Raw genomic sequence first — 12,761 nt, 5'->3', positions numbered from 1 at the left:
TCTTCTGTAGTTACTCTGTGATGTGTTGTTTTGGAGGCTAAAGCAGGCTATCAATTATTTTTGTCAAAGTATCTATTGAGTAGATGGCAACAGACATAATTTTGGTTCTTAGATGTAATAATTTTGGCCATTTCCTGCATGAAATGCTTTGAGAAGCATGTGAAAAGACATTTGGTTCTCATTGAAAGTAGTATTCCTTATCCTTCGTGATTGTTTGCTAATTAGCAGACAGTTGAATAACTGCTGTAGAATAACAGCCTTCAGTCATTCTTGGACTAGCCTGCATTTGACCGAGCAGGGTGAAAGTGGAGACCTCTATCTAGTATTGCTTGCCTTGTATTGAGTCCAGTTAAATGTCCCATATGCATTTTGTTTTAAATCTGGTGGGTTGATTGCACTGCTGGGGGGCAAGGTCTCTTCTTCTCATGGTACCTAGGAGTCTGGCACGCTTTTGCTATTTGTCAGTGATGTGCTTGTTCAGATTGTGTGGCCTTTGGAGAAGAAAATAAATTGTGAAAGGTGTGCCACACCTCAAGCGGTAATGAAAACTTCCCCCTTCCGTCTCAGCCTCCAGCACTAAGTGTTTATTATAAATTGTTAATACTGTTTGATGAGTCAAATGATAATTTCTTGCTAAAGTAATGGTAACTGTTCCAGTCAGCCTTAAAGGGATTGAAGACTTATTCAATTAAATTTTTTTTAATATTCTTCTCCTTGTGGTTTATCTTTTACAGAGGTACATCATCTGTTGCAGACTGTCCACAAATAAGATTCCCCTGGTTAAATTCCAGGTGTGAGTTTTTAAAATCTTGATAATAAAAGAGCAAGAATATGGCAAGTGTTTGAACTGAAGCTGTAAGGGCATATGGCAGAGTGTTTGGCACGTTAGAAAATCAAGCAAGAGAGAACCAAAGTTGAGTAACTGGAGTTACTGCAAGTTTAAAATCGGACTTTCTGCTGTTGGTGCCTCATCAGCATCTGCAGCATGGAGAACTGCTTCACAACTAACTTCTAGTTAAGCCTTGCAACTCTTCTATGTCAATAGTTGCTTTTAAATCATAGCTATTCATGAGAGCTGAAGTTGCGAAGAGACATTATTAAACATTTGTATTTAATAAAATACTAGAATACTATTGCTACTTATTTTCAAGTAACTGATTTTTTTTTTTAGGCTTTTGTGAGAAACAGTCACCTATGTAGTTTTTAAGAGAGGACAAAGTCGTGAAGCAAAGCTTTATTTCAGCACTGGGTGCATGGGAGATCACCTCTGTGATCGTCCTGCATGCACACGGGTTAGTCTCACTTCCACATATTTATTTAGGACAGTCATTCATATTCATGCCATTTTTCGGAAGTCTTATACATATTTAAATGATTTCCCTGAAGTTATTTACATCTATACCCTCCCACTTGCATCTGCGGACTGTTCTCTAGGGGTCATCTTTGAGCGTCATGGGGTGAAGGCTCAAAGTCTTCCTCTTGGTTGAACACTTTATTCTGGTGCCTGCGCTCCATTGTTTCGGTTATATTACAAACCCAAGTTGACAGTTAATCCTCTCTTTCTTCCATAGAAGGGCAGGAAGGTGACAACCAGGTAGAGACTACTCATGGCTAAGTGGTGTCAGCCAAAGCAACTTAACCCTCTACCCGAATACACACTGCCCTGTCTCCCTCCCCGTACTTGGGTACCTGGAAACTTACATTGTTTCCGACCACCTACCTGTTATGGCTTAAGCAAAACTACAATATTATTTATCACACTTTCTGGTTTTTTATAGCTCATATTCCTGTGTTGGTATAGCTAGTTTAAATGCACTTTTTTCAGACTGAAATTGGTAATTTCTTTGCAAATTTAAAATTTCTCACTGTTATGTACAAAATTAAACTTTTTTCCACATATGCTGCCTTTAGCATGTTATTCCAACAGCTAGTTGCATATATCTGTCTGCTCAAAAAATGCTGAACTCAATAGTGTTTCTAAGAGAAAAGATTATAGTTGTGAATTGCTTGAGATTAGAATCAATTTCTGCCTTTAATCAGAGGCCTAGCTGATACCTGGTATCTCTGTGTTTAATCCCTTTGAATGATACCATATTGTGCAATTCCCTAAGCTCTATTTGAAGTAAACTTGAAGCTTTAAAACCTCTTAAAGCAAGAAAAAAAAAATAGGTATACATATCTAAAAGAGTGCACCGTTTCTGGAACATGAACTTCTAATGTTAATGGTAGCATTGGGTGAATCTGCAGCACCCATATTTTGTAAGTAGTTTGACTTTTAATTAGTTGAGTTCCAGGGTGTGTTCTCCCCATTCTTTTATAGTCTAGTTGTTAGAAAATTATCTGAATACTGCATCTCCAGACCTGAAGGGATCCTCTTTGTCTGTTAATGTGACATGATCCAAAGTCATGATGTATCTGACATCACTGCATGTGCGTATGGAGGAACAAGATGGGTGAGGTCCATCTTGTAATGAAACAAACATTGTCTTCCTTCAAGGAAAGGAAATAAGCTAGGAAATGTTAGTGATGTATTTAAAAATATTACAGGTCACGTGAAAGGTTAAGCATGAGTGCTAAAGAAGCAGTTGTACTACAGTGCAGAAGTCTTCAAGTTGCACAGTTAATCAAGAATTTTTACTTTTTTTTTTTTTACAGGTTGCCTTCATATTCACACCAACAGCCTGCTATAAATTCAAGTTGTGGGCTTGTCTGTTTTTTAACTTACAAGAAAATTCCAGTGGAATGGTTAGAGATGGTAGAGTTGGGCTTGTTCTGGCATAAGTGAGGCTTTGAGCATCTTTTCATGGCCAACATGGAGTAGTTGAAATGGAGTCGATGTCTTCATCATTGAAGATTATTATTTCTTAATATAAATTATTCCTATGTTTAATAACAATTCTACAATTAATAGTAACAGCTATAATATGATTATCAGTTTATCATCTTCTTTCACGATTGTATTTTCTAGGCCTTGTCTCCATGAGTCATAGTGCCTTAATGAGGGACAGCTCCCAACAGCAGTAGCAGTGGGGAAAATGGAGTGTACTCTGTATTTTTAATATCATCTGAGTTTTTGGTGGTGTCTGCTTTTGAAGCCATTATATTGTTTTCCTCATTGCTTTCTCTGCAGCTGCATACATTACAGTATATTAATATTTAAATATATATCTCCAGCAATTATTGTTAATGATCATGCGTCTGTTGTGTGAGCAAGAGTTTGGGTTTGGGTTTTGGTTTTTTTTTCCTTTTGGAGGCATAAAGTGCATTTCTCCTTTTTGATTGTATAGTGGTATCCAAAATGTCACATGGAGAGGCTGGCTTAGAGGGAAGCAAAACCGCATTCTCTAAGAGTTCCCAGGCAGAACTCTCACTACAAAACCATTTTTCCTTATTGCTTTCTCTAGTTCTCTTTTTAGCTAATCTTGAATGCTACAGATGCAGCTAAGAAATAAGAAAGTCTGTTTCAGTAGCTCTCTAGTTGTTTTGTGGGGACTCAATGAAGAGAGATACTCTTTTCGCTGTTCTTTGACACTGCCTGCCAAAAACAAAGGTGTGTTTTGTCTCTGTTGAAAGGTTCACATATGTGATGGGTGAAAGAGGGCTGGGAGGCAGCATGCTGTAGCCAGCAGTTAGTGTGGTGTAAAATATCTTTTCTCACCCCCTGCCCCGCACTTTGGCTGGGCAGGATTATGCATCATCTGCAAGAGGTGCAGCTGAGGCTGCACGTTGTACCTGCACCATCTCCGTCAGTCTCGTTTCAGTGCTGCTGAACTAGCTGCTGTTTAGAATCCAGTATCAATAAGCCTGACTGAGAAATCTGGCAAGAATGGCCCATCGATGAAGTTATCCAAGTTCTATGAATGAGAGGTTCAAAAATTGCAATAAGAAAGCTCATTCCACAGATGCCAAGCATGTTTCTTGTATTTCTTATAGTTTTCCATGAGACAGCATCTCTCTCATTTTTTTACATTGCGAAATATACCACGTGATGGGGCAATTGTTGTTGCTAAATAAAGTGTGTGCTTATTCAGTCTTGAAATTTTACATTGAGTTGTGACTTCTACCTTCGTGTTCAACAATGAAGCAAATGATTTATTTTTTTTTTCCACGCTGTAGTTCTGTGGAGCAGGTAGGCTGTTGGTGGTAAACACTTGATATCAACTTTAGAGTAGAACTGAAGCAGAATCCTCGGCTCCTTTGGCTTTGTAAAAGCTATTAGGTAAAAGAGAGAGGGAGTGTTTTCCTCCCTATCAGTGCAGACTGTGAATACTTTTTATGGTTTTAGGCTGATTCTGGGAATACCTTCAGTTGGTGTTTTTTCATGACAGAGAGCTATCATGTTTGCTTTCTAAGCATAAGGAGTCTTTGGCCAATAAGTGCTTTATAGAGACTTCATTTCATGTCCAGCTAGTCTTGCACCGCATCTTACCCTGTTTCCTAGATACAACAGTTCTGGGAATTGTGGTTTTCATAGATCTGCACCTATGACAGCTGGAACGTAAACCAAATTCTAAATATCCTATCACTAGAGTTGATAGGCTATGGGATATTTGCATTTTACTCATTAAGCAAGTGTTGCTCTGACTTTCTTAGACAACAAAAGAACAGGATTTCCACTGTTGACTATTGGTCATTCTGCTAGTCTATGCTTAAATGTTAGCATACTTCATTCTGCATAAGTGTTACTTGGACCGCATTCTGCCCTCAGCTATCTTGCACAACTTCTAGAGACTAGTGAAAATGAAAGCAGAATTTAGCTTTGAATTTGACTGCTGTTCTAAACCTAATGAGTTTGGCCAGAGGAGTACTGCTGGCAGTGCTGTATTTCAAGGAACGTTCGACATAAATACCCAGTTGAAGGCACTTTCTTTAACAGGTACTCTTGGATTTAAAAATCTGAAAATTTCTTCTTTTTTCCTTGCAGATGACTCTGATACTGGCCTTGGTTTATGTGGATGGATCCTGGTGATCACTTCACTTTTTTTCACTGTTATTACATTTCCTATATCGATCTGGATGTGCATAAAGGTAAAATTGTTCACTGCTACCTTGGATTAAAACCTTAAGCAATGCTTCCTAGTGGTTATTATTGTTTTCTATTTTATTTATTTGTTTTAAACACAAATTAATCTAACTATTCTTTCTTGAACTGTAGCAGACAGTATATAGCAGACCCCAACATTTCAGTGCATTAATCTTCAAACAAACAAAAAAGTGCTATTGCAGTATTTAGTCAAAATTACTTTTGCATTGACATCTTTACTATGTCCACCCAGTTGTCATTAGTATGTAAGCTAGTTTGGAAGATCAGAATAATTGCAAGAATGCATAATTACTGTTGGAGGACTGGTATTTTAAATAGATTTTTTTTTTTTTAAGGAAATCTCTCCCTATATATGTATGTGTGTAAATATGAAGTATGTGAATATAAATACATAAGTATGTATATCATGGGGCTGTATGTGACAGATTCATAGAGACTGTGTCATCTGTGATCACTTTGAGCTTGATGTTTTCAGACAGGAGGAAATAATTCCTGCTTTGTTTTGGCTAATACACTGCATCAGAATTACAGCTGGAAAAATCTCAGCTGGGTCCCATACACCACACTTTGTTTTGGTGTTGCCAGGATATTCCTGATGGCCACTTCTAGTGTGTGGACCTGCCCAGATGACATGCTCTTGCTTCTGCTGTTGATAGATGGTGCCACAGCCTGAATGTTTCTTGTGGAATATTGTCCTGATTGCTCCTTGTGCTGTTTGTTTTTTGACAATAAAGTTCAGGCTAAAACTCTCAAAAGCAGCCAGTATAGAAATGTATGTTACGATTGAGACTCAAGACTGTCTTAGACTGGTGTGTACAACATTTAGCATCCGTCATGTGGCTTCTGGAAACCCTTGCGTGACATCCAGCTATTTATTACAGATTATAAAGGAATACGAGCGAGCCATCATATTCAGACTTGGACGCATCTTAAAAGGGGGAGCAAAGGGACCAGGTATGTCCTGGAGAGCATTCTTAATATTTTTTCTAATTATCAGCAAAATAATAACTGCCTAGAGACATTGCATTAGAATGGCAAATGTTTTTTTTAAGGAATCTTGTAACTTCCAGTAAGAGGGTGTGTTACTTTATATGGAGAAGATGGTAAACTAATTATCTGTGAGCTTTACCAGATCTCTTTAGTTGATGCATGGTCTTAAGGTAGAATCAAAAGCACAGAATGTAAAGGGAGGAATAATGACATCAAATGTGCCATTTTAAAAAAGAAGTTTAGTATGTCAGTTAAAACCCAAATGGTCTGAAAGCCTTCATGTTCTCCAAAAGAAATAGAAACAATTAAATTATTTGATAGTTTTGAAAAATTTCGTGTGTATATTAGAAATTCTGATGAGACCTGAAAGAATGTTATTTTCAGCTGTTGCTCCTGCTGCTCAAAGTGACAGGGACAATAGCTTCTTCCTTCATTTTCATCCAGATTTTGCAATACTTCCACATTGCTGTAAAATTGAAGAATTGCAGTGGTCCACCAGAACAAAAGGAAGTTGATAGTTTCTGCTTGCCAGAATTAAGACCCCCAAGTAACTATGTGGGACAAATTTTCAGAAGTCGCTGTTAACGGTTCTGGTTGGTTTGTTGTATTTTTTTCCAAATGTTAAAGATCTCTAAATAAACGAGACCTGAATAATTTGAAGTTTCTCAACATACTTTTTTGAAAACCTGGGTTTGAAAACCACTAACAAATATGCTGCTGAGCTCGTTACAAAGAGGGCTGTACAGCTACAGGGGTTGGATTTAAGCTTATTTCAGTAGCAAGTTTCATCTGTTTTAATGACCCATTTTCACATCTTCTTGAATGGATTTTTTTCTTGTACAGGCTTGTTTTTTGTCCTGCCCTGCACAGACAGCTTCATCAAAGTTGATATGAGGACCATCTCTTTTGATATTCCTCCACAAGAGGTGAGTTTGCATTTGCCTTTGTATCTGCTAAAGTGTTTGCAGAATTTTTTGCGCTTTTTCATTTTCCCCTCTCAATACTGGGTAGCATGTAGTTTTAATGTAGACTTATTGTGCAGGTTCAATTTATCGTGCAGAATACATATATCCTTTAGTAATATAATTCAATAAGAGAAGATTGCTGAAAGAAAACAAATGATGTGGTCCTCTAAGGACCAAATAAGATAATTTAATATTGTCTTAAGAGCTAGAATGGGAGGGGTTTGGAATGAAGACTGCTGGATTTCACACAACATTCTCTAATTGCTTTTGTGAAATCTGGAAGATTTCCAGAAGCAACGGTCATCTTTCCTGTGCCAGTTTATCTAGATGTATGAACTAGCTAAAATAATGGGATGAAATTATTATATACATCAAATGCTATTAATAGCAACTCAGGGTAATGGTCCGCTCCCTTGTGTGTGTTTTGTGTAGACATTGCTTCTGTGTCCTGCTACACACAGGAACATTATGAAGGTGTACCACACCTAATGTCATCTGACGTCCTTCAGTTTGAAGGTCCTAAAGAACAAAAAAAGTTACTTCTATTTCTAGTCTGTTTTTCCTTGGGCATCTTAATTTTTTAGCAGAATCTCTCCACAGCATTAAGCTAGCTGAACTCAGTGATGCCAACTGAATGGATTACAAAAGAATAAAAAACAACTAGCCCCCTAAAACTTAGTGAACAATTGTATGTTGATGATTATAACTGTATCCCTGATGTATCTGGTGTATTTTGCAAGACAAAGATGCTTGACGCAACCTGTGTGCTGCGTCTGTTTCCTGTCATATTTGCTAGTCGGTTTATTGCTCATCATTAGCTGTAGATTTAGACAAATGGCAACTGTCATGGTACACTCTAAAGGGTAATTGGTAGAAACCTAATCACTGGCAGGCAAGATGTGCTTGCAGCTGCTGATGTGCCATTAGTGAAGCCATCAGATCTATGGTTTTTCTTTTGACTTGATTAAGTTATGCTTATGGATTTAGGTTTGTTTGTGTTCTGTAGGTAAAAGCAGAAATATATTTTTATTTGTACAACATGATTTCTGTGCATGCTACTCGTTCTTTGTTTCATATCCACTCATATCTTATGCTATTATGAAAAGCCTGCTAAAGGAGGTAGTTTGGGGAAGGACAGAGCGGGTAAGTCTTGAAGGTTAACTCACATGTCCCTCTCTTTTGTCAAGCATCATAATAGTAATTATCTAACATGGAATTAGGATACCTCTTCTCATGATCATGCAGCATACTTCAATCTCTTTTTAATTTAACTTTAAAATATAATTAATATTAATACTTATTTCTGGTGTACCCTTTTCTAAACCTTCAACAATATCTGTCTTTATCTTTGCAAGTACATGCTTGCTTAACATACAAGTGTTAAATTCAATATATCATTTGATTGCTCACAAATTGGATTTCCTCTGCAACTTGTCTAGAAATCGCCACATACACATTTAATAGCACAAGGTGGCATTTCAGTTGGAAGTACCTCCAAGAAGGACAATGACCTGCTAGACAGTAACGGAGATATTCCTAATTAAATGTTGAAGTAAGGCTGACATCCATGCAGCTGAAATACATCAGGCCATTGGGACAGGCAAAACCTTCCAGTCTTTTCTAAAATATCTCCTGGGCATGGCTCTCTGTTTCCCTAAGTTGCATTGTACGCTGACATTCTTTTTTACAAAGTTTCAGCAGTTCTTCAAAGTCACTTAGATAGCCACTGCTGTTCTAGAGTCTCTAGTGTTGGCTGTTCCTATGTTATGGAATAAGCAGTAACACAGAACTGCCTTCAGCTGTGGTCACACCTGTGGGATGGCAAACTCTCATTTGTGATGTTGCTTTGCAAGTGCAGCTGAAATACTTCCCTCACCTGCTTTTGGCCTTGTTTTATGAACTGATACACCTGCAGAGTTACGTCTTGCTAAATAATAGCCTTGTGACTGAAGTTAAATACAAGTGAAAATCTAATGTGTCCTATATTTGCAATGATACTCATTATTAGCCTTTTTTCTTTGTACAGAAACATCAAGTGAGCCTCTCATAAATGTTTCCAGCGTGTGCTCTTAACTAGAGTTCTTTAACCTATTTTGAATGTAGTGGTCCCATAGTCCCATCTCTGCATTTAAACAAAATAACTGAGTGCTAATGTTCTTTGAGCCTTTTCTGTTAACCTTGGTCTTTCGTTATGCTTGCCTTTTGCATTCCTGTACAATCTGCCTCTTACACATCTGTTATTATAAGCCTCACTGAAATGTAGTGGGGGGTACCTACCTGGTTATGATAATGTTGCTGGTTTCAGAATAACAGGTTAAAGTTTCCCAGGTGAAAGAGCATATGTATTTTGGTGTAAATTATTTCTGATGATTTTTTTTTTTACTGTCAGTTGTGTGAATTGCAGATCCCTCTGAATTTGAAGACATGAGTTAGAAATAACATTATGGAAAGCTAACGGAATATATTTTTCAGTGAGAAGTGTTCTAATCCCATATTTAATGTTACCTTTGCAGAGCTATGCTGGAAGGTTTGTGCATCTGTACATAGACATGTTCATGTACAGCATAGGTGTATAAGACCTTTTGTTTTCAAGATGTTTGTTTTACCCAGGAAAAAGTAGGAGTTTGTCGTGTAAAAACAAATACATAATTGTCATAATAATTAACCATATATTTAATGAATATTATATGCTTTCCCCATTGCTTTTTAGATCTTGACCAAGGACTCTGTGACAGTTAATGTAGACGGAGTGGTTTATTACAGAGTTCAGAATGCCACCCTTGCTGTAGCAAATATCACAAATGCTGACTCAGCCACCCGTCTTTTAGCACAGACTACTTTGAGGAATGTTCTGGGGACCAAAAACCTTTCTCAGATTCTCTCTGATCGTGAAGAAATTGCACACAGCATGCAGGTATGAGCAGCTTTACCTAAGCAATCCATAAAATGATCAGTTACGCAGCAATCCCATGGATAACTTGCAGGTCAGGATTTATTTCACCTTCTAAGTGATAAGCCAAATTGTGATTTGGAGCTTTAGGCAAAACCCTGTCAAGAGCTATTGGGATGGCATTCTGTAAAATAAAAATTAGTGACTAAAGCAATAATGGAGCAGTGGGGTGGTGAGTGGGAATGAAGGATACAGGAGAGGAGGGCTTCCCTGGATCATTATGTCAATACTCTGCTGTTGAAGGAAATTATGCCACAGAATTCCTTCAATGTATTAATCAAGCTCTGGGGGTTTTTTTGTTAGTTTACAACAGTTATGCTTTTATTATTATCAAATCATAATATAAATACTAAAGCCCTTAAAGTCCAAGAATTGTAAGATAATTCATTTGATATATTGGTCATTCTTCAAATTTGGACATTCGTTTGCAGCCAGGTAGATGGCTTAACTTAACTGTCTTGCCTTATGTAGGCCACCCTTGATGAGGCGACAGATGACTGGGGCATTAAGGTGGAACGTGTGGAGATCAAGGATGTGAAATTACCTGTGCAGCTGCAGAGAGCAATGGCTGCAGAAGCAGAAGCTGCCCGGGAGGCAAGAGCTAAGGTAAGAATATCAACATGTGGGTTTGGATGTTTTTAATTATTTTTTCCTTTAAGAGTAATTTAATGTGGTGATGTGGAGGATGAAGATTCTCAGGCTGATTGTGTTGTAGCAAATAGGAGTGCAGGACAGGGGTTTTGCGGATTTGTGTCTGGGTGCTTGCTCTGTTTCGTTGTGGTTTGTGCAGGCGAGATTTCCTTCAAAAATGCAGAATCTCAATTTCTTACCACACTCCAAATCACAAACAGAGCGATTTTCAGGTTATTAGCTGGAGCCTGCAGTGAATTAGAAGACAAACTTCCAGCTTTTTCCTGACTAACCCTGATTGTAGGCAAGTCCTTTGTTTTCTGTTTGTTACTTCATATGAGAAATAGAATAGCTGAAATACTTTTTTTTGTCACCCTTAAGCTGACCAGCGATCAGTTTGGTCATGACATCTTATTCCCTTCTGAGGTGGGAGAAGGTGATACTAAATATTGAAGAAGTTTGGAGTAAAAATCGACAGGGGCAGTTAGAGCTGTACTTTTCTAGGACTTGGGCAAGTGGGCTTCCTCCCTCAGTGTTCTGTGCCCTGCGATTTGTCCCCTCTGGTTTGTTAATCCTATCTCGAAAACTTATTTTGACCTCTCTAGGTGCAACTGTAGATTATGTTTTAAAAAAAAAAAAAAAACACAAACAAAAACCTTAGCTGTCCCTTTATTTGGTAGACTAAGCTGATAGATGAGAGTTTCTGGCAAATATTAGTGGTTTGTTGACCGGCCTGCCTGTAGAAAAATGGAACTTGCATTCTAAATACTAAAAATTTGTCTTTGCAAAGGGACGTTTACTAGAGTTCATCTAATGCCATGAAAATTACATCTAATCTTAGGATGTTTGTATCACACACGATTTTTATGCACAGAGATAGGACTGATTTTCATATCTGCCATTAATTAGGAGTTTCATTAACTTTAGCCTATCTTCAGGTTGTAATTATAAAATTTGATTTTTATTTTCATGGAAAATAAATGCTAAGCTGAATTTCATTAGATTTTGGGGCTAGCAATTTTTGAATGTAAAGTTGGAGGTGTAACTAGGAAAAGATCTTTAAGCCTACATAAGTGCTCCTAATATTAACTTCCACATATTTTTTTTGAAGCCTAATTACTTTGTGGTTATTTTTTATTATTATTTATTCTGATATTTAAAAGACTATTGCACCCTTGGAATAGGGGGAATTGTAGGGGAATATGCAGTTGCCTGTGCTGGCACGCACGTGAATTGCCTCACCAATCACTTACCTGTTAAAACAGTGGCCCCTTAATCCAGCCGTCCTTTGCAAACGCTCAGAAAATATTCATATTGTCCCAACGCAGAAGGGCCCGGCTTGTAAAGAAATGCATGACCACAAATCTGTCCCTAATGAGCTTGTAATTAAAAAGGAGGAGGGAATAAAAAGGTATTTCCCCAGTAAGAAACATGCCACTTATTTGTGAAGCCCTTGTAGAGACAAAAAAAATACAGCTTTAAGTAAAAACTATTTTCAGATACATATGGGGAATGCCTTCTGTTTCTGAGAGGCAGTGCTGAAAGAAGCACAAAATAAGTTTTTGAAAATAGAACAAATGCACCCATTGCGTTTTCAAGACACGGTGCCAGCTTTGATGATCTGGCATCCTGATACTGAATGGGAGGAAAATGGGCATACAGGGCCTGGAAAGCAAACGGGAGCAGCTTATGTCTGAGCGAGGGAAAAGGCAGAGCTGCTCAAAGAACATGGTAAGGGGAGGTCACTTGATCAAAGTGATGAGCAGTGTCTTTGGTATATGACTTCAGGCTGAAGTCATCTACGGATTTCTAGTTTATTACTGTGCCAGAATGAATTCAATTTCATTAATTTTGCTTCCCCAGGTAATTGCAGCTGAGGGTGAAATGAATGCTTCCAGAGCCCTGAAAGAGGCATCCATGGTTATTACGGAGTCCCCTGCTGCTCTTCAGCTTCGTTACTTGCAGACCTTGACCACCATTGCTGCGGAGAAGAACTCCACCATTGTCTTCCCGTTGCCCATAAATATGCTGCAGGGCATCATAGGTGCAAATCGCTAGGTAGAGCGGGAGGAGAGTGTTTGGGATGGGTTTTTCTGCTACAGCGAATGTTTGCGACACTGAATTCCCTGTGTATTATAGCTTATGGCGGTGTTAACAAAGTGGATTTGTTGAAGAACCTCTT

General features: G+C 38.0%; 1 protein-coding gene across 1 annotated transcript; it reads left to right on the top strand.

Annotated features, from left to right (window-relative positions):
* Positions 1-4,924: 4,924 nt before the first annotated feature.
* Positions 4,925-12,725, top strand: LOC104155424 (erythrocyte band 7 integral membrane protein; the record flags this gene model as incomplete). Its single annotated transcript, XM_009707255.1, has 6 exons — positions 4,925-5,028; positions 5,926-5,998; positions 6,878-6,960; positions 9,710-9,913; positions 10,421-10,555; positions 12,443-12,725. Coding segments are annotated over 6 exons (794 nt in total), but the record flags the coding sequence as incomplete, so codon positions are not given.
* Positions 12,726-12,761: the final 36 nt, after the last annotated feature.

The sequence above is a fragment of the Cariama cristata genome, unplaced genomic scaffold (genome assembly GCF_000690535.1).
Source record: "Cariama cristata isolate BGI_N322 unplaced genomic scaffold, ASM69053v1 scaffold39489, whole genome shotgun sequence".
Taxonomy (NCBI): Eukaryota; Metazoa; Chordata; class Aves; order Cariamiformes; family Cariamidae; genus Cariama; species Cariama cristata.
Note: the sequence above shows the minus strand (reverse complement) of the source record. Positions and strands in the feature narration are given on the sequence as shown.